The 21,844-nt window shown below is 41.9% G+C and overlaps 1 protein-coding gene across 2 annotated transcripts; it reads right to left on the minus strand.

The window, feature by feature from the left end:
• Positions 1 to 990: 990 nt before the first annotated feature.
• LOC127005166 (uncharacterized) lies at positions 991 to 8,547 on the minus strand. 2 transcript variants are annotated; one of them, XM_050873810.1, is made up of 3 exons: positions 8,395 to 8,547; positions 4,347 to 4,458; positions 991 to 3,070 (listed from the first exon to the last, which is right to left on the minus strand). In XM_050873810.1, the coding sequence occupies exons 1-3, from the start codon at positions 8,422 to 8,424 to the stop codon at positions 2,640 to 2,642; spliced, it is 573 nt and encodes a 190-aa protein (XP_050729767.1). In that variant the 5' UTR covers positions 8,425 to 8,547; the 3' UTR covers positions 991 to 2,639. The 2 variants fall into 2 exon arrangements, with proteins under 2 accessions (XP_050729767.1, XP_050729766.1); XM_050873809.1 differs by lacking the exon at positions 8,395 to 8,547 and adding an exon at positions 6,873 to 7,056.
• Between the last annotated feature and the right edge of the window lie 13,297 nt (positions 8,548 to 21,844).

The raw sequence follows: 21,844 nt of genomic DNA on the forward strand, positions 1-21,844 counted from the left end.
GTTGGTGGACAGATGAAATGAAACAGACTATAGTACGCTCCAGATACCTAACGGAAGATAAGACCACATGCAAATCGTGGCTCATGGCCCCACCTCCAGCTTTAAGCAGCTCCGCAGTGATGCCTTTCCATTCTTCAATCTTAACACTGCTTCTCTGACTTCGTCTAGATATGGTGGGCGTTCATTAATGGGTGGATCAGCATCCGCCATTTACAACTCAGCAATTGGGAGCTGTCTGCTCATAGGGTCCGCCGTGTACGACTGTTTGAATAGGCACCCCAACGAGCCCTCTGCTCTTTCGGTAGAAATAACATATACACATGTTAAAGAATTATATGATAAAACTACGAGCCTCCGCGAGTTTGACGCGATCATAATAAATAAATAAAGGCAACACACACACACACACACACACACACACACACACAGTCATAGCTCCGGAAGCCTGTCAGTGGCAAGGTAGGAAAACGTGACCGAGAGATAACCTGCCGTGACAAGGTTTCAGTTGTGTTCGCTTTTTCTTTATTCTTCGTCACGTGATTCACTCATTTCCCGGTGTGTCGGGTATTCATTTAATTTGATTTCTGCATTTCTGTACTTAATTGTTTATTAATCATATATATATATATATATATATATATATATATATATATATATATATATATATATATATATATATATATATATATATATATATATATATATATATATATATATATAACTTCCATGTAATCTCTATCTATTTATCTATCTTGTTTAAATATTTATTCACTTAATAATTTATTTATTCATCTATTACTTACTGTAATCTGAATACTCGTATATTTGGAATATTAAACATAAACCTTTCTATGGAAATCTGATGGAGTTTACTGATGGTATAGACCCCCACCCACCCAGCTCTCTCTCTCTCTCTCTCTCTCTCTCTCTCTCTCTCTCTCTCTCTCTCTCTCTCTCTCGTCCGATCATAGGGATCAAATAAATACAAAATGTTTCATAAATAGTTTTGATACATAATTCCGTAAAAAAGTCTGAATCATAGAAGTTTGATACTATAGGCCTCTTGCAGTCTCCCTATGTTCTTATATTTCTTATATTCTTATATACAGTCAAGGGAAACATTCACCTACAAAACTTAGGTACAAATAAAGTCAATCATAATATTACGACCTTGTCTTTAGAGCACTTACTACATGCACTTGCTCCTTGATCTTCCGTGAGTCCTTACCTATCCATTATGCCACGCTACAGCATAACATGAGATGAAGAAATAGCAGTATGCAATGAGGAATGCAGTAAAGGGGGCTAGCAAAAATGAGATGTGTAGCGGAGGGTAAGGGATAAACGTATATATCAAACTCATTCACGTCAGTCTGGCTTCAAAGTGTCACCTTATTATGCCTCTTCCTTTGATCCATTAGTCCTAAATCATCAAAACATCACCTTAATCCATCTCTCTTATAAGCGTCAGCTATGTCCCAGTCTCTCTTCGTCGTATCATTCTGTCAACTTAATGCATTTCTCATATAATCGTCTACTCTGCCACAGTCTCCTTTCGGCGTATCAGTCTATAATCGGCTTGGGTCCGCGGTTCTCCTTTGGGTACGCCGCGTGATCCGTCAACGTTGAAATTGAGGTCGCGGCGGAGATTCTGATTGATTGACTGACTGTCGGCACGGAAGTGAGATTTCGGAGATTTCGGCGGACCACTCACTAAAGTGACCTTGGCCTCATGCTCGAGTAGATACAAAGTCGCGAATCTATCACTGCTATGACTAGGGAGAGTGACTGATTTTCCTTCTTCGTGACAGAGTAGATATGAGGATGTCAGACTCTCACTGGACGATTACAAGAGAGACTGACCGACCTTCGCTTCGAGCCAAAGTAGAAATGGAGCCACAGATATAACTCGTCGATATCATTCCCCTTCGTGCCGGCGTCAAAACGAGGTCATCGATCATTCACTCCCTGACTGCATCATGGCTGACCTGCATCCTCAGGTTATTGAGGACGTGATTCATGACTTTTGTCCTTCCCACACAAACGACTTTATAGATTTCGGTGTCGGGTGAAATCCAATGCCGTTCATCTGGATCAGGTCATAACTAAGACTACGGGTAACTCAGTGCCTGGATCAAGACCAAACTACATTCTCAGGTTATTAAGGGCATGAATTATGGTTCTTGTCATCCTCACGTGCCGGCCGAGATCAATTCCAGTGTCTTGGGTGTCCTCCATGGGCGAGATCCCTGAATGCTGGCTCATAAAACGGGTTATGGATCACTCACTCCTCAGCTGTATCAATACTGACCTACATCCTCTGGTTATTAAGGGCGAGAATTATAGCTCTTCTTCTCAGGCGGGCGACCAAATCGATCCCAGAGTCGTCGGGTGAGTTTCCAGTTCGTCAGGTTCTGGCTTCAAACATCCGAATGTTGGGCGCAGAACTACGACGCAGAGAGAATAAGCCTCAATCGTGATAAAGCTTCTTTCGTCTCCTTAGCACCTCCTTGCATCTTGGAAGCCTGTCATCACTAACACACATAAGTGGATCGGTGTTTGCCTTCTCTGGTCAACAGAGAGGACAGCAATATGAAGAGAATAAGCCTCAATCAGGGCTAAACGAGGCTATCTTTCCTTCAATTCCTCAGCGCCTCCTCGTAGCTAGGAAGCCCTTCATCACTAACCCATATATGTGGATCTGTGTTTGCTCTCCCAGACCTACTGCTGCTGATCCCTAGATCTCCTTGGTTCGTACTGATCACGCTCACCGAAGTGGTTCTCGTTCTCCTTGGAGTTTCGTGAACCCCAGGAATGGCTGCAGACCTCCAAAGGCTCCGAGCGTCCAGTCTTGAGAGGTTAGTGACTGTAGTTCCTCCTGTCTCGAGAGAGGTGTCCCCTGTGTAGGTGTCCGTGGCCTGGGATAAAGACTCAAGGTGCTGGCGTCTCCATGTCTCGCGGTACTTGGGCGGGCTGTCAGAGTAGGGTAGTCTGGTGGGCCGTTGGTGGGGCAGCGGCTCCGTGCATAGCGTGATGACGAAGGCGAGGGTCACGAAGAGGAAAACGATTGCTGTGGATGAAAAGCTGGTTAGGCGTGCTGCTCTTCCGTCCTTATGGTAGCTTTAAGTATATCAATCTTTTTTTTCTTTTACTTTCCGCAGAGAGAGAGAGAGAGAGAGAGAGAGAGAGAGAGAGAGAGAGAGAGAGAGAGAGAGAGAGAGAGAGTGTTACACGTGGTTTTTGTATTTTTCTACGGCAACGTCAAGCCTATGAATCTGCGTCTTATAATGTCTGTTACGAATATATTTTTTTCGTCCCTGCGGATCACAGTGAGGCCGTTTATCTGTTGTTGTTTTGCTTCGTGTTCATGTTTTTTTTTTTACGGCTATCAGACAGTTTAATATATCGCTGTTTTCACTCTAGGGATATTCAAGTCCATAAATCAGTGTCTTGATGAGCTCCTGTTAGCCCTGTCACGGGGCCGGGCTTTGTCGCGGCTCTGTGTTCCTGATCCAGAGAGATACGCGGCGGTGATAAACGCTGTGTGACTTACTGTTTTGTTTCTTTATCGCCTCTTATTGCCTCTATGACTTGCTGCTTGTTTTTGTTTTGCTCCCCACTGACACCACCCCCACTGACACCACCCCCACTGACACCACCCCCACTGACACCACCACCACCGACACCACCCCCACTGACACCACCACCACCGACACCACCCCCACTGACACCACCACCACTATCACCTCTACTACTGCTACTACTGCGACTACTACAATCACTACTATAATTGCTACTGCAGCTGTTGTTACGTTCCCATTCCCAACAATACCGTGACTGGAGCAATTTGTTCTACATCGACTATTATTCTTACAGATACAATACATCACAAATATCATACCAGGGATATTATAAAACTATTGAGAAAAACTTGCTGCTGTTAGTAATCCCCAAAACAAAGGTAATTAGAACACTGAGTGAAGTAATAAACCTCGTGATTTAGAGGCTTGCTAATTGCTCTTACATTGTTTACTATGGAACAATATGCTCATTATGTCCACCATGCTTAATGCTATGTGACTGTTAGGCGCATATTCTCAATCCTTTCCGGGCTTACACACTCACAGTGGATAAGGCTTTCGTAGAGATTGTGGGTATTTCCATTAATAGTTTTATGAGTCTAATAATAGTTTGACAAGGCTTCTGCGCCATGAATGTGAAAACACCCATGATAACCCAACTCATTTTCTTTGTGGCCTTTGAAAATCTTTGGTGTGAGAGCCGAGAGTCTTGAGAATATGGGTCTAAGTTTTGGGTGACGCCACGAGCACCGCCGCCACACTCACAGCCGAAGAGGATGAGGATGAGGGCGTTGTCGGTCATGCCCTCCTCCATGTAACTGACGATGCCTCCGGTCAGGGTCGCGGCGCTCACCAGAAGCACCATCACGAGGATGATCTGAGACGAAGTAGCACAGGAAACACCATTAGCGGATGTGGCAAAGAGAAACTTGCAGGATAAGAAATCAGAATAAAAGTAATAAAGCATGCAGCGTTAACAGGAAGATCCGATACAAGGAGAAAACTATCATATTAGAATATTTTACATGGAAAGTCGTATACCCAAATATTTCTAGCCGCACCGCCATTGACGAAAGCCTCTTGATATTGCTGAGTCGTATCTTGTGCAATTGAGCAAAGGTTAAGAGGATTTGTTTTTAATTTTCCTCTTCATATCTGTCCGGAGAGCTGCGTCGCCAACCGGTGAAGTAATCTTGACACAAATAGTAGATCGCCAACCATTAACTTGAAACTGATGTAATGATGCGTTCGTTCTCTCGGTATAATAGTTTAGGTCGTTTTATGATATATATATATATATATATATATATATATATATATATATATATATATATATATATATATATATATATATATATATATATATATATATATATATATATATTTTTTTTTTTTTCAGAAGTGGTGCAAATATGGGCAAACGAGATTCTAGCTATGTGACGCCCTGTATCTTGATGGGAGACATACGAGTCATTACTTTCAAGGCAACGAACTTTTGTATTCAGTTGGGGGGCGATCAGCACACTGGACAGATGCGTGACGCTCATGATCATTTCTATCACAGTGTTAAAGTTTTTTTTTCAAGGGTATTTTCTTATTTTTTTCCATGCATAAGCCACCTTATTATTTTATTTTCTAAGGTCAAGTGATAAGTTTAAGAATTGAACTTTAAAGTCAACATATATTTTATTCGCATATATTAAACATCTGTTGATACTACTCATATTTGAAATATGGCTTGATGCTGATAATAGGCTACCCTACCTGGTGCAAATATGGGCTACCCTACCAGGTGCTAATAAGGGCTCCAGCCATCAGAAAGAAGACAAGTAACAGGGGTCGGAAGAGAGCTGGGGCGTGTCCCATAACAGGAAAACCTTACAAGAAATCACTAAATGAATCTCTAAAGAAGTCAAATGTGGAGAAACCGAAGAAGAGTTTAGATTTTTGATTCAAGGAAGAGGAGACCAAACAAAAGACTCTAATACAGAGAAACAACCAAATTGGTAGGAAAGTATATACTGAAGATTGAGACAGTGGACCTGGTGCAGGTATTTTACAGGACGTTGACAGTGAGACAGTGATTAGAAATGCCTGTCGGAACACAAAAGCCAGGAGATGAAGATGCTACCTGCCTTTTCTAAGACAGGAAGTTTTCTGATGATAAAAGAGGTGAACAGTTTGTTCAGTGTATGATGTGTTCACTGTGGGCACACAGTGAATGTGCAGGAGCTGAGATGGACGCATGTGTGTGTCCCTGTTGTAAATCATTACAAGTTAAAAGCTTTTTTTCCAAACATTTTTTCTTGTAACAAAATAATACGGGAATATTTTATTACAATACTGAAAAGGAGTAAGTTATCTTTCATCTGTGATTACTTACGGCTGTGTATGAAAAAGTTATTAATTATAGGTACCTGTGGCATTCAGTTTTTCCACCTGTAACCCGTTTATATACACCATTAAATATAGTTAATATAGGTAGCCCATATTTGCACCACCATTTAACACACAGTGATTTTGAGTGATTGAATAAAAAAAGTTATTTTACAGAAAACTGTAATATTAAAGGACGTTGCATGCTACAAAAAAGTTTTTAACTTGTAACGATTTACAACAGGGACACACACATGCATCCATCTCAGCTCCTGCACATTCACTGTGTGCCCACAGTGAACACATCATACGCTGAACCCACAGTTCACCTCTTTTATCATCAGAAAACCTCCGGTCACAGAAAAGGCAGGCAGCATCTTCATCTCCTGGCTTTTGTGTCCCAACAGGCATTTCTATCTCACTGTCTCACTGTCAACGTCCTGTAAAATACCTGCACCAGGTCCACTGTCTGAATCTTCAGTATATACGTATTTGTCTTGCAAAGATATTTGGAGAAAAAAATGGTAGCCCATATTTGCACTCTCTCTCTCTCTCTCTCTCTCTCTCTCTCTCTCTCTCTCTCTCTCTCTCTCTCTCTCTCTCTCTCTCTCTCTCTCTCTCTAGGTCATAGGTCGGTATTCTTAGATATTTCCAAGTCTCACATCAGTTATTTCTACAGGCCAAAAATGAGATTAAATGCGTTCTAATGAGTTTTTTGTTTTTTTTGTTCACGTGCGGAGGCTTTGTCTAACTACCACCAGGGTCATCAAACTACCCATGGAAAGGCCCACAACTCCTACGAAAGTCTTGTCAAATGTGTGCGCTTGGGCGACGAAATTTTAAGATTATGGCCCAGAGGTACGAGGGAAGCTGCTGCAAATCCTGCCATCAAGTATTTCCACCGAGTATACTCACAAACACGGGTCCGTTTTCTTTCCCTAACAGCCTCATTTTGAAGCGCTGGGGTGTTCGGTGCCTCGTGTCAGAGCTCTCTTGTTACCGGTTGCTTGGCTGGGAAGGAACTGCCGCGGGGGTGGTGACTGACTCCCCTTATCGCCTTTCTCCGTTGCGACGCTCAATATTGTCTCTCAAGTGGTCTCGATAAGATATAACGTCAGCCTGCAGGAAACCGTACGAATTCTGTATATTTTGATAAGAATGATATCACTTTCCCGAGTACGCCTCTTCGTCATGATTGTTTTGTTGACATCATTGCGTCATTTCGTGGGTGTGTTGGCTGCGCGAGCACTTGGAAGGATCTCAAAGGATTACACGTGCAGCTGCTATCTTGTGTTAACTTTTTATAATTTGGTACAATCCCTCTCTTTTGGCCTCTTAATCTGTTTGCTTTTATTTAAGCAGCGCCTAGCGGGCTCTTTTTTTGTTTGTTTTTTGTTTTGTTGTTCTTTTGCTGCCTCCCTTGCTGTAACAACAACAGCAACAACTGCTTGAGGGTCGGGACTGCAAGTATTTCCCTTCCGTTGTTGAATTTTTTGTAACAGTAAAAATATTCAATCCTTCCTAGCAAGTGAAAGCAGAAAATTCCTTTGGAAGCAAGAAACTTTCCCACACTCAACACTCAACAACAATGATTAGAGCTCATAGTGTTACAGTTACTGAAATGTTCCGTATCGTACCGTCACATTACAGCAGATTCAATGCCTAAAACGTAGAAAACTTAGTGATGCTTTCCTTTGAATTGGTACAACTGTTGAAGGTCGCAATCTAGGCCAATACTTCGTTTTTTGCCGATCCAAATTCAACTTTAAGCATCACTCTCATGTTCCTATTTTGTGATCCTTCTCCCGTGGAATATTAATTTTTCTTTTCTATGCAGTTCGTGACATATATTAGTATTCTTGTCAGAACCCTGGTCTAGAGAATGAGCAGCATTTGAAAACAATAACGTCCTGGACCCAACGAACCAAAGAAGTCATCACTCAAACCTTAACATCGAGAAATAGGGCTCTTAGGGATTTGAGTTGGCTTAACCATACTGATATTCCCCTCTCTCATTATCCGATAAGCTAGTTCTCACTCTCCGATACCTCTACCACTCACTATATGACATTTCCTTCCCTCTCCGATACCCCTACCACCCACTATGTGATATTTCCTTCCCTTTCTCCCTCCCTCTGTGATTTAAAACCTTACGGACCAGCGTCATTTACTGATTATACACATCGCGGGCAACCCACCTCACTTTTTTTTATATTTTCGAACACTATACGACAATGATTCCTGCCAACCCTTCCCTTTCTATAGGTTAACACTGTAGGGAGTGCGAAAAAAAAAGTAAAACCAAACAATGACTGATGAAAAATGATGGCGTGGAGAGAGAGAGAGAGAGAGAGAGGGGGGGGGAGGTCTCCAGCCCTGAGGAACATTTTCAAGCAAAGCGTAACAACCACAGATAGTCTATGAACTCTCTACTTACCGTATACACGCACGCCAAGGGACAAGTCATCTTTATTCCTGTGCTTCACCGTCTTCAGACGCTGCTGCGGACACACTAACAGAATCATGGGCATGCACAGCTTTCTGGGGCTGGTGAGTGGTCTGCTCGCACTCGGAAAATGCGATCAAAAAATGTTAAGTGGGTTATTCATTAGATAAGGCGAGTGTTTGGTAATCTTTCTATCGTTCATCGGGTCATCCGCAAATGTTTGAGGGAAATGCCACTTGATGGTAGGCTACATGTGTCTTTGATTATATTCCACGGTGGTTCGCTCGTGTGATCCCTTAACGTCAAATTTCCTGAAACATTATGAGGAAATGGCAAAGAAACATCAATCGGCGTTAATTGTGGTTTTCTCTCCAGGCATTACTTAGTTGCCGTGCATGAGCTCTCTTACGTCGATTCGTTATATGTTATGCAAAAATGGGTTTTATCTCCTCAATCAGCCAAAGGAGGCACACGCCAGGGGTCCCTCGGAGTACGAGTAAGTTTACATGCAGGCGCTTTTCATATACCAAGTACCTTCCACTAAGATTCATCAACTTGCTCTAGCCACGAAATTTGTGGGCGCCCCAGGCCTCACTCAGGATTGTGTCTTACAAAAACAACCCGGTGAACAGAGTCGATCCTCGTACCACCTGCCCGTATAACCAGAGCTGACGTTCACGGGAACTCAGGAAGTAGGCCTCTATTCAGTCTCAGAGTAATCGCTGATTTGCCACAAAGTCATTGCGGTGGTATCCCATGATTCTGCAACGACACTTAATACCAAAGGCATCAATCCGCCTCTTAAAGTAACCATTTAGTGTTCATGTCCATAGTAAGACGGAGTAAAAGCAATTTGACGATCCAAATCTTGGTTCTGCAAAGAAATCGACAACACCATAAAGTCCTGCTGAGCGAGTCCAAAACACCGTAGGCCAGGCCAATCCCCCGTAAGACATTTTGACGAGAACGAGACCCGCCGTTGTTCTGCACTTTGCTATCAAAGTGTGTGAAAATTTCCAGGATCTCAGTGCCCTCACCACACACACGAATAGATTGTAATGCTTTATTCAATGTCCCCGAATACCTGTACCTTAGTCTTGGCCTAGGAGACGAAGTCCCAAAGGCCTCGCCTCCTCGTGCAATGTCATGGGCGCCACCTCAGACAGCAAGGAATGCCGTCAGCTGTCGTTTTAACATTCGCTTTCAAAGCTGTTGACGTCACAGAAACGCGCTTCAGGCATATATATTCGCTAATAGAGTTAAGCTAAACTCTATCGACTCTAACTTGAGCCTTTCAGCGCGGCTCAGGGAGACCGCGCTGGTGCCACATCACTCTATCACTCTCCTCAGAGGGGCTGGCTACCTCTCTCTCTCTCTCTCTCTCTCTCTCTCTCTCTCTCTCTCTCTCTCTCTCTATTTACGTTAATATATAATCTCTTTTGCTTGGCTGTGTAGGACGTAAGTCTGCCATGGTGGAGGAAGGGTGAATGGTGCGGCCTGGCGCCTGTTGCTAAGGTCCCTCAGGTGGCACCATCGCATGAGCCACGTTGCCAAGTGAAATGGAAGGTTTACAGAGTCGTTGTCTTACCCTCAAATCCCAAGCCATATATATATATATATATATATATATATATATATATATATATATATATATATATATATATATATATATATATATATATATATATATATATATATATATATATATATATATATATATATATATATATATATATATATATATATATATTCCATAAATAGGTAACATACAGACTAACAGTGAGACAGATCGCCATGTGCAGGTCATCGCAAGATGTGTAAACAATGGGGGGTTCCCCGGGCCAAGCTACAGGGCTGAAGTCAAAGTCGATAGACTATAGCATTGTAATTTTCTATCTTTCGCAAGCGATGCCCTCTTGTCTATACAGCAGGATGGTGAGGCGCATGCCAGCCTGAGAATAGCAAACTTTCATGTCAACATTTTGTTGTTGTTGTGGGGCAGCGTATTGGGGCACTATTTATTATTTTGTTTAGTCTGCGCATGACCTGCCTCCTGCTACCTTAAAATAAAATAAAAAAGAAGCAAGCAAGAAAGAAAGAAAGCTGTGCAGTATGGGGCGAAAGTCAAGGTTAAGGAGAAGTGAAAGAAACAAGAAAAAGAAAAAGAAGATAAGAAAGAAGGAGAAAAAGAAACAGAAGAAGAAAAAGAAGATGATGAAGAAGAAAAAGGAGAAGAAACAGAAAACTGCCCAGACCAGAGCAAAGTTCATGGTAAGTGCGAATAGAAAGAAAATCAGAAAGAATAAGACGAGGAAAAAAGAAGAAAAAGAAAACTGCGCAGAATGGAGGAAAATTCTTGGTTAGGGAAAATAAAAAGATCAATACTAACAAAAACAACAACAACAACAACAATAATAATAATAATAATAATAATAATAATAATAATAATAATAGAAAGAAGAGTGGAAAAAGACGAAAAAGCAAAACAAAAACATGAAAAGAATAATGAGAACTGCGCAGTACGAGACGAAGGTGAAAAATTTCCGGGCGAGAGCAATGCGGGAGGAAACGCGTCACATATCACCACCACAGGCACCGTTCCGAGTGGCGATCACAGAGCACACGCGTGGCCTCTGATAACGGCCGAAGAACCTTTGATCCATGGAGCGTTGCAAAACTTCCCTCATGCCAAGGATAGGCTTAAAGCTGGCTATACTACACAATAACTCACCATACACTCAAAACTCATTCAGAACCCCCCCCCCCAAAAAAAAAAGTCCCCGTACACTAAAAACTGACTCTAAGCCCCGCCCACTCCTCCAACACTGAGAGCTGATTGGTTGCAGGGAGGGGGCGGGGCATCTGTGGACCGATTCAGTGTACGGTGACGGTATTCATGACGTTTGCTTATGTAAGGGAGTCTGTCAAATGCTAGGAAAACCTGTGGTGGGGTGTTGCTGACGGGAAGGTTCCTTGTCAAAATTTGTTCGGTTTGGCGTGGCGTGTGGGTGATACTTTTTAGTTGAGTATTTTGTTCGGGTTGGTTGATCTTGGGTTGTTTGAGATCTTCTGGCCCTACCGCAGATACTTTATGGCTAACTATTTTGGGTGGCTCCTGAGTTGTTTGAGGCCTTCTATCCCTGCTGCAGATCCTTTGTGGTTGAATATTCTTTAACTAATCACTAGCCATTCACGACCTCACTTGTATCAGGAAAAGGACTGTTCTGGAAAATCTAGCCGATGTACAAAGCAGAAGTATCGTCAAAATGAAGTTTGATCTAATTCTATTTCGTCAACATTTCAGTGCTAAGCTCATCTTTTTCAGCTTTTATTTTCCTCTCCTACTTCTGCTTTGAATGCTGAGTACAAATTGGTAGACATACTTTATGGGCTTGACAAATGGTAGGCTATTCTTAGAAGTACATTGGTAAGGTGCGAGTTATATCTATCTATAGGGTTTATGGTGCTGGGAAAACCGACCGAGAATGATTCAGTGACAGTCTTGCTTACGTGTTGCGTTTGGCTTGTGTTGTGGAACTTTACGACTGGAGGCAATCTGTGTGCTGAGTCAAGGTTTATGGCGGTCGGGCTAAGGCTATATGGCAGGTTGTAAACGATGCAAGCCCTTTAGTCCTTAATAGGCTAATGTTTGGCTTACACTATAAAACACAGAAATCAGGTCTTTGCCAGCTTAGGAGAGGTGGATGTGGACTGACCTTCAGGTTGAGTTAAGGGGTGGAGGTATTCTCCTTTTCAGAATTCGTTGATTAAATTTTCAACGCAATTAATGTAGAATGGAGGACTGACAGTCACACCCTGACCATGAACGATCGAGGTAATATATGGAAGACCACGTATCTCTGAAGTAAGGATCCCCACCATATTCTAGGATTGATTATGAATTTTCTACTTGTTTGAATAATTATGTACAGTCCGTCTCCCTAATGTAATGCGTGGTCATTAGGATGGCAGATATTTCCATTTGCATTTTCTCTGCAATAAAGATCAGTCAATGAATTTCTGGTCCTTTCCCTTCCTTTCCTTTCCTCAGTTTCACAGTTCACTTCACAATCTTATCTTCTATCTTTATCATGTCTTTTTAATTTCACTGTTATTCACATCATTTTCTTCTTTCCTCCAGCGTCAAGAGTCAATGCGACGGAGATGAGCCCCGAGGCCACGCTTACCTTCACTCTACCTTCACACAGTAGTATTTCAAGGAGTCTTTTTTCACTACCATCATCTTTACACTTTGATATCGCATAACGCGTTTCATGAGTCACTTCCGAGGGGTTGGGGGCGATTTGTTTTGTACGGAATCTGCACTGACATCCATATTAAGGGCCGCTTTCAGTCACTTTTGTTTGTTTTGAAAGTTATCAATGGCGGCGATCGACGCTATAGTATTTCCACGTGAAACTGGCCGATGAGGTAGTGATGGCTGCAGAGGAAGCGAGAGGTGTAGAGAGTGTGTGGCAAGGTGCGGGGCTAGGCTAACCCCGCAGCCACCATTACCCCATCGGCCAGGTTCACGTGGAAATACTATAGAGGCGATCGCCGCTCATTGGTAACCATCGAAACAAACAAAAGTAACTGTGAAAGCGGCCCTAAAAGGCAACACCAATGGATCAAAGCCGATCTAATAATGGGAAGCAAAGTAAGCTGTTTCTAAGGTAGGCCGCAACAAAGGCCGCTCACCCAAGCACGCGTAACATACTAAACCAGAGAATTCTGCTTCTTAACTACGAATTCTAAACAGAGGAAAAAATACGGCATTGGTAGGAGGGATCAATGCACACCGTTATATCATATTCACGTCGCAGGAGTAACAATGACGGCCTTGCTTACGTAAGTTTTACGAGTATAATGCTTGTGAAAATCTATGAAAGGCTAACAGAAAATTCTTTGTTGACATGTCAGGTAATAATTCAAAGTGAACAGCTCTAATATTAAGACAAGTGAATACCAAAACATAAACCTTGACTGACTGATCACTAAGTTCATCTTTGACCCAGAAATGGCCAGTATAATCTACCCCGACATGTTGAAAAGGTTTTGTTAGGTTCATATGATGCTTCGGCATATCAGTGAATTTTGGGTACTTAAATGCCAAGGCATTATACTTAGCTTAGTGTGCTCTTGACTGCCAGTACCCTTGTTCCCTTAAATAATTCAAGGTAGTTCCAATGCCTAAATGTTGCATTTTGTTATGACAGTCATTTATTATCAATGTAGTTAACCTGTGCTCCTTAGGGAGTAACACAGGGTGATGTATGTCATACTTGAAGTATTGACACTTACTTATCCTGCCTTTGGACCTTATAATGCCTCTTTCATCTAGAAATAAGTTGAGGTTAGATACCAGAGGAGGAATATTTTTTTAATTTGCATTATTTGGATTGTTCAAGAAATTCAGTTCATTCTGGAAACACTCAGTTTGAGCCACCTTTACCCAATACTCTAAGGCTTTCTTTTTAGGATCACAATCCTTTATTTTGTTTAGAAATTTATATAGGTAAGCTGTGCACCTTAACAAGCCCTCAAAGGAATATTTATTTATATTTATTACCCCTATATTTACTTTAGGCGGTTGAGAGGTACAAGCAGTGCATATTTTGCCCTTCTGAGAGGGCGCTATGCTCAACAAAGGGTATTGAGGCCAAAGTTGGTAATCATTAGTAAGCCACTGTGGTCCCTCCAGCCAGAACTTCATTTTATCTAAATATTTGCTATAAGATAACCCTTTGGTTAGCATATCTGCTGGGTTCTCTTCAGTGTGTACATAGTGGTATGTTACAGGTAACTTGAATTTCTTACTTATTTCAGTCTTCAGGCCATCAGCTTCTAACACTCTATTTTTTCAAGAATTTGGATTTTACTTTAGTATCCTTAGTTAGAAGCCAATTTAGCACCACCTGAGCATCCACACAGATATTTATAAATTGAATTTGGATGTGTTGATAAGCCTCTAAAATTGTAGGTAAACATTTGAAAGCTAATATCACACCCATGAGCTCTAGAGTGGGGATGCTGTGTCCATTTCTCTTATTTAATGGAGCTACGTTAGACTTAGAGTGTAGGTATGTACTTCTACCCTCTCCATCTAGAGCGTAGGCAACAAAGCCATACGCACCAGAGACGAAAGAATTTGACCAGGCAGGGTGTCAGCACGGAAGCACAGTTTTTAAGGACAATAGGAGGCACTCCATCAGCCCCATAAACGTTCTGAGGGTTGAGGCCAGAGAGGGCATAGAAAGCATCATTCTTGAGAATCTTAATAACAGATACAGTGGAGCCAGAGGAGGAATGAGTAGAAGGAATATGCCCAGAATCGTCCAGAGTGGAGTTTGTAGTGAAATTATGAGAGAAGAGTTCAGCCTTAGAGATAGATGAGACGGCAGTGCTGCCGTCAGGATTAAGGAGAGGAGGGAAAGATGAAGAAGTGAAATTGGAGGAGATATTTTTGGCTAGGTGCCAGAAGTCACGGGAAAAATTAGAGAAAGCAAGGTTGTGGCATTTTCTATTGATGAAAGTATTTTTGGTGAGTTGAAAAATAGATTTGGCACGATTCCAGGCGGAAATGTAACGATCATAATTAGTGGGAGTGTGAAGGCTCTGGTATACCTTTTGTGAGCTGCCTCTATCTTTGATAGCACGAGAACAAGCGTGCTGATGTCACTGGTTATACTGCAGTCAAAATCTTTGATGTAAAAGACAAATAGCAGTGGACCTAACACTGACTCTTAGTGGTCGCCCAATCTGTGATTATTCCCGTTTAACTGAAATCTTTGATTCTAGTCACTAAGTTATCCATTGATCCACCTCAATGTCTCACTCTCTATCCCATGGGCTTTTAATTTATTCCAAAGCCCAGTTTAAGCCCTTGGTAGGCACTGTCAAATGTTACTAAAATTGAGATACATAATTTGATGTACTGACATGTTCCCTTGATGTTTTCCCCATTGGATGAAAATGAAATTGAATGACTGCTTAGCAGGCATTTTTGTTTTCTGTTTTTGTTGCCCTTGAGATGCTTCCGTTTAAAAAAATGTAATCGAATTATACTTGAAGCATTTCCCCTCAAGAGGAGCAATGCAATCCCACTGCCTCCATTCCTGACAGGCTGACAGTCCCCCAGAGCATATTCCCCTGCAACTGCCCTATCCATCCCAGGTCTTTCCTGGCAGGATTGATCAACTTTGCCCCAGGCATGAGTTATGTGAGCATCCCCTTGGTCTCGTCTACTCAGGGTTGTTTTATACAGAAACAACTATGAAAAAGAGTTGGCATTCATGGACTAAGCTGACAACAGGCTCAGGCTCAGTTTCATCGCGTAGTTGCTGATTCGACACAATACCCCATGATTATGCTAAGGCACTTGGTACCAATGGCATCAACATGCCTCTCCAAGTCCTATTCAGTGTCAGTGTCTCAAAGCCACACAGTAAGACAGGGAGCACAAGCAACTTAAAGATTCGTATCTTTGTCTGCCTACATAGATATCAACAACGCCATACATACTTGTGTTAAGCATGTCCATAACACCTTGGACCAGGGCAATCTACTGAGTGACTTCCTGGTAAGACCTACTACAGTTATGTACTACATTACCAAGGTATGTGAAACTTTTGGTGACCTTGACCTCCTCACCACATGCATGAATGGACTGAACTGCATAATCCACCAAGCCTCTAAACAACTGGACCTTGGTTTTGCCCCTGAAGACCTTCAGTCCCGGAGGCTTTGCCTCCTCATGCAGCACTTTGAGAGACATCACCAGGACCTCTTGTGAATCACAGGAGGAATCATGTTGTTACAACTGATTAAAATCTAAATGCTAATGAGACATGCATTAGGGGATGTAGGAATGAAGCTTTTACTGTAAGGTGAGTATTGCTTTAGTTGATGGGCCAGTTCCATAGCCCAATAGTGTCATCGTACGAGCCCAAACCAAACTATACTTTTCATAATGGTCAGATTTTCAATCAGGAACAATTTTAAAGATTACTTGTATAGTATAGTAACTGATTTGGGAGATTACAAACCTGCTGTCAAACTGTGAAATTAATATTATCCCAAAGTTACTGGAATAGGGGTACATGGGGACATTCTAATCTTGTGTACCCTACCAAACTAAATTGAGCAAAACTGAGCACTAAGATAAAAAAAAGATGACAGGACACTAATATCAAGTACGGTAACCGAATATGAAACCTGATGCAAGGAGCAATATTAGAAATTAAAATATAGCTAAAGAATTCCTATCAATCAAATTGAAATTAAAAGGGGACATGAGTATCAAAACAGTCCTGAAACTAAATTTGGTAATTATTTTCAGTCATTTTTTTCTCTCGCTTCCTCAGCTCTCATGATAAAAGCACTGTGTTGCAGGCTTTTTTGTGCCTACTCTTTGTCTGCTTTGCTATAAATAAAGAGGGTAAAAACTTAAAAATAGGGTATGCAAGTTAATAAGCCAAGGCAATCACAAGGAAGATTTTGCAAGTCAGGTACACTAGGCATTTTTGGAATTCCATTAAGAAAATTGTTTAAGTGGTTACTCAAAAATTTATTTACAAAAAATTTCATAAATTCTGTTTCAATTGTATATAATCTCATCACTTAAACTATGCCTGTACTATTATCAAATATACTTATCTATTGTAGCCATCATCTGTACTATATTATGATCCACCATAGTTAAAGTTTCAATTGCATCTTATTTCATCATTTCAGCTATGTCTGCACTACAATCAAATACACTCATCTATAAAGGCCATCATCTGTACAATATTATAATCTACCATGGTTAAGTTACTTCATGCCAGAATTGACAACATTGAAAACAGCCTGTTGATTGGTGAACATTTAAAGACTTCCACATAATCTGTCTAATCGTGTCTCCTGAATAGTCTCTGTGCCAGTGCAGTGGTTAGCGTGGCCTACTGCAAATCTGTGGGCCTATGTTCAAATCATGGATAGGAAAGTCGGTGCACAGCCCACCCACCCAGCTGTTTATTCTTCCTTTTGGGATACTCAATAAAAAGGTACCTGGGGAATCCTGAGGAAGGGAAACTGTGGTAACCCACTGCACTGTCCATGTGTCCTGAGTTAATGGGTTCTCAGCCACCACAGGCTTAAGTATTGTTTGGAGATAAGCACTGCAGCCATGCAGCTCATTGCGTATGCTCTGAACTTTTTTACTTACACCTAATCTGTTCACTTCATGATCTGTCGAGGCAGTTTTAATAGCCTTAAAGATTATTTCTTAACTGGTCAATGAAATGGACTTTTTGATTTGCCGTCCTGCCTCTGTGGGTAATTCTTTATTGTTCCTAATACGATAATCAAACTACAGCTTTAGTTAACCTGTTTCTGTAGAAAAGTCTCCATAGATTCTCAGACTTAATACAGGTAACCCTTGTTAACCAAGAGGGTTGCATTCCAACAAAAGTCGTTGAATAGCAAAATGTCGAATAACACATCTGGTCAGAAGTGGTGCAATTTTTTGGTGGTTTGTGCACATACATGTAGATGTGGACTCTGATGGCTTTGGAACTTTCAACAGCTTTTACTCATGATTTTGAGGGGAGGGGGGGGTCAGAATGTTGGGTCAGGGGTCCCAGCCCCACAATGACCCTCACCCTGCTCTGATCAGCCGGCACATGATACGCGGAAATGCTGGACACGGCAAAATCATTAGATATATGGAGGAGTGCACTCCTAATAACACCTTTATAGTCCCTTTTTTATTGAGGCAAAAATGCACTCGCCCTCAGAAGTGCCCTTTCTGTTCAAATACATTATTTTGTTGAAATAATTCTCAGGTAATGTGAACCAACACATATTTACTAATTCAAGTTTCTCTCAACAGAGTCTGCTGGGCGACTATGTGGTGGTGAAGTGTTCCCACAAAATCGCCCATGTAGTGTTAGTCACCGTTTGCCTTTCGACTTAGCTGTGTGGTCCGGTTGGGTCTGTGTTAATTTTTCGCTGATTTCATTATTGTGCTCAGCAAAATACCCCATACTGTTTTATACCATACAATACACAGGTACTGCAACAACAGCACCATGTGGAAGATGATCTGCCTGCTATGGATGTTTGTTTACCAGTGTCTAGTCTGTCTTTCATCTTGACTAGTGGTGCATGACCGATGACTAGGACCAAGATTGGGGAGAGGAAATGTTGCTAAACCTCAGACATACTACCAGTGGAACATGCTGTATGAATTACTGGTGTTACTACAGCTTTTTTTATTACTACACAAACTTATGAACAAGACCAACCACAAACAAAGACCAACATCAAACCAATAACAATGACTGCCATAAGTATTTCCTCATCACAGGACACTACCAGGGCGACTAGTCTCTCCTAGACTGTCACAGCCCTTCAATAACATCTTATCTGTACAATCCCAAGACGCCAAGGTTACGCCTACAGGTAATGCAAGATTTGGGGTTCAAGATGCACGCTTAACCTTTTAGGCTTATTTTGAGGAAAAAAACTTGTCTCCAATGTGGACAATTACAGTATCATACACTATAACCTAGCAATTGACTTTTTCCAGTAATGGACTAATTATTTCCCCATTTAGTCAGTTAAATTGCAGGTTGAGTGTATAGCATAGGTTTGTCTTGCAACTCCACCCTTCTGTGAGCTGAGTGAGTGAGTAAGCGACACGAGGGAGGTTCATGAGTCTTGGTCTGTCTTTCTCACCAAAACATGTCTTTGCTACCACTAGCAGGCAGGCAGACAGATGTCTGGTGTGGTTTGAAAATTAATATCAGATGAAAAAAAAAAAAAAAAAAAAAAAAAAAAAGTTAATATGGCAGGGATTGCATGTAGAAACAAGAAAAAAGTATAGGTATTTTATATATCAATTGACAAGGGTTGCCTGGAACTGATGCTCTTGCTGATGATAGGTTCCTGGAAACATATTAGCAAAAAGGTTATTTATTTGTGACATTTAAATGCATGTAGGGTAGGCGGTGGCCGAACTGGTAGCGTACTGGGCCCACATTCACCGCGTGATGGACGATGCAGGTTCGAATCCCCACGCTACCACTCGGATTTTTCAGTCACCGCCGAGTGGCTTAAAACTACCCACATGCTGTCCTGAAGACCACCCATCAACCCGGACTCTAGAGGAAGCTGTCCAAGCGAATCAAGAATGAGTTCCGGGGGGCAGCACGAGCCAATGCAAGATGGCGCCACTATAAAAAAACACTCGCCTGCGCCAGAATGGGCTGGGTCGACCATCAGGCCCCACTTGGAAGAAGCCTTGGGCTGACCATCAGGCCCCACCAGGAAGATGCCTACCGGCGCAACAGGCAACGACATAAAAAAAAAAAATAAAAAAAAAAATAAAAAATAAAAATAAAAAAGTACAGTAGGATCTTCCCAATAACATCTAATTGTTACCTGGTGAACACTGTTATTAGCAAAAATGTTATTTGCATGACATTGAAATGCATGGATAATGGGCTGAATGGTACACCACCTCAGGACTTTTGTCCTTTTTTCATATTCAAGCCCTCCTAGTATTACTTTTTCATTTAGCTGAAATAATAAGAATCATAATCAAATACACATGAGCCATATAAAGCTCACCTTTAATTAAGGAGTTAATGTGGTTTGGTGTGATAGTTATTTTGAGGCTAATGCATGCATTAGCCTCGTCCCCATGCCGGCTCCTCTTGTCTGGCTCACCCACCTCCATCAAAGCCAACCCTTACATTAATTGGTAATTGAGGCAAAGCTATCACATAACAGCAGACACACTACTTCAAACCACAGAGCCAGAGAACTTGTGAGCTAGTGGGTGATCTGGGTCTGGGACTCCCGATCCACATGTAAACACAACAATAGGTGATACCAAAAAATGTACAGGAAATGATGGCCACTCTGCAGGAATGATCATATGCAGATTGGTGCGGTGAAATATCAGATACTACTCAAAGCTGTGTTCAATGCCCAATGTGCTAGTGTCGAGTCACAGATGTAGCGGGTAAAACAAGGCTTTGTGAACTATTCTTACTGTCTCTCATCCTTGGTTGTGGCAGACATCCATAACTCAGAAGTACTCACACTGGTTTAAAGTGGTGTGTTTGGTGATATTTTTACCTGTATAAGCAGTAGTGAGTGAGTGACCATCATGCTGAGCGGATGTGTTGCGCCTTGCTCTGCACAGACAGTGTCGACAAGGCTGTTAGGGCCAAAGGACTGGGGGATTTGTGTTATGTTTGTGCAAAATTCACAGGCGAGAAGTGGATTGGATGCTATTTGTGCACTAGGTGGTGTCATGTGAAGTGTGCTAATTTGTATGGGATCAACCTGGATAATATACCTAAAATAAATTGGATATGCACTCCATGCCTCCATAAAGCATCTCTGGCTACCAGCATTGTGGAAAAATTGGATGAATTCAAGCAAGAATTATCTAGGGAAATATCTGTGGTTAAGGATGAGGTTGAATCAAGGGCTGAGAAGGTGCATGAGGAGCTGTTATCAGTTGTTGACATGCTTAAACGTGCTGAGTATACTGAATCCAGTTGGGCTGAGGTGGCAAAGAGAGGCAAGAAAGTCAAGAAGAATCTCTTAGTTGTAGAAGTGAGGTTGTAGATTTTGTATGCCCATATAGAGTGGGAATTGAATGTGAAAAAGAATACAAAATAATTTTGAATGGTGAAGAAATGGAGGAAGTCAATGAGTTTAAGTACCTTGGATCAGTTATGTGTAAGCATGGTGGCACGGAGGGAGAGACAAGAGAAAGGGCATTGCAAGGAAGAAGGGTGGTAAGGTCTTTGGGACGAATCATGAATGTCAGAAGTGTGAGCATGGAGGTAAAGGGGGATTTGAGAAATACAATATTAGTACCAACCCTCACATATGCAAGTGAAACATGGGCCTGGACTGAAAGTCAGAGGTCTAGAGTGCAGGCAGTGGAAATGAGTTATTTGAGGAGTGTTTGTGGTGTGAATAGAATGGATGGAATGAGTAATGAAAGTGTGTATGAGTATTTTGGAATATGTCACAGGGGTGAAGGGAAGAAGTGTGGAGTGGTGGAAGAAGTGAAGCGAGACTTTAAAGTGGTTTGGCCACATGGAGCGAATGGAGGAGAGTAAGATGACCAGAAGGGTGTATGTGAGTGAGATAGAGGGAGGGATTGCTAGAGGATGACCTCCAGTGAAATGGAGGGATAAGGTGCAAGAGTACGTTGGGGAGAGGGGGGAAAAGATCTTTGAGAAACTTTGAGCAGGCAAGGAGGGAGTGTCTGGATAGAGAAAGTTGGAAGCTCTTCTGCCATGGCCATCTCCTGGTGGGAGCTCCTACGAGCAGGTGTCGATGAAATGATGATGATGATGACCAATGGATATTTGTGATATTATTCGTGAAAGCAATTAAGACACTCAAGCTTCCTCGAGGCTGGGCGTTCTGT

Source organism: Eriocheir sinensis, chromosome 29, assembly GCF_024679095.1.
Source record: "Eriocheir sinensis breed Jianghai 21 chromosome 29, ASM2467909v1, whole genome shotgun sequence".
NCBI classification, from domain to species: Eukaryota; Metazoa; Arthropoda; class Malacostraca; order Decapoda; family Varunidae; genus Eriocheir; species Eriocheir sinensis.

What these genes read in the sequence shown, in the direction of transcription:
- LOC127005166 (XM_050873809.1), bottom strand. Translation starts at nt 6,908, where the DNA reads ATGAGGCTGTTAGGGAAAGAAAACGGACCCGTGTTT. An exon ending in AAGAAAACGGACCCGTGTTT is followed by an intron (nt 4,459 to 6,872) that starts GTGAGTATACTC and finishes ACTTCGTCTCAG; the next exon opens with ATCATCCTCGTGATGGTGCT. An exon ending in CATCCTCATCCTCTTCGGCT is followed by an intron (nt 3,071 to 4,346) that starts GTGAGTGTGGCG and finishes TTTCATCCACAG; the next exon opens with CAATCGTTTTCCTCTTCGTG.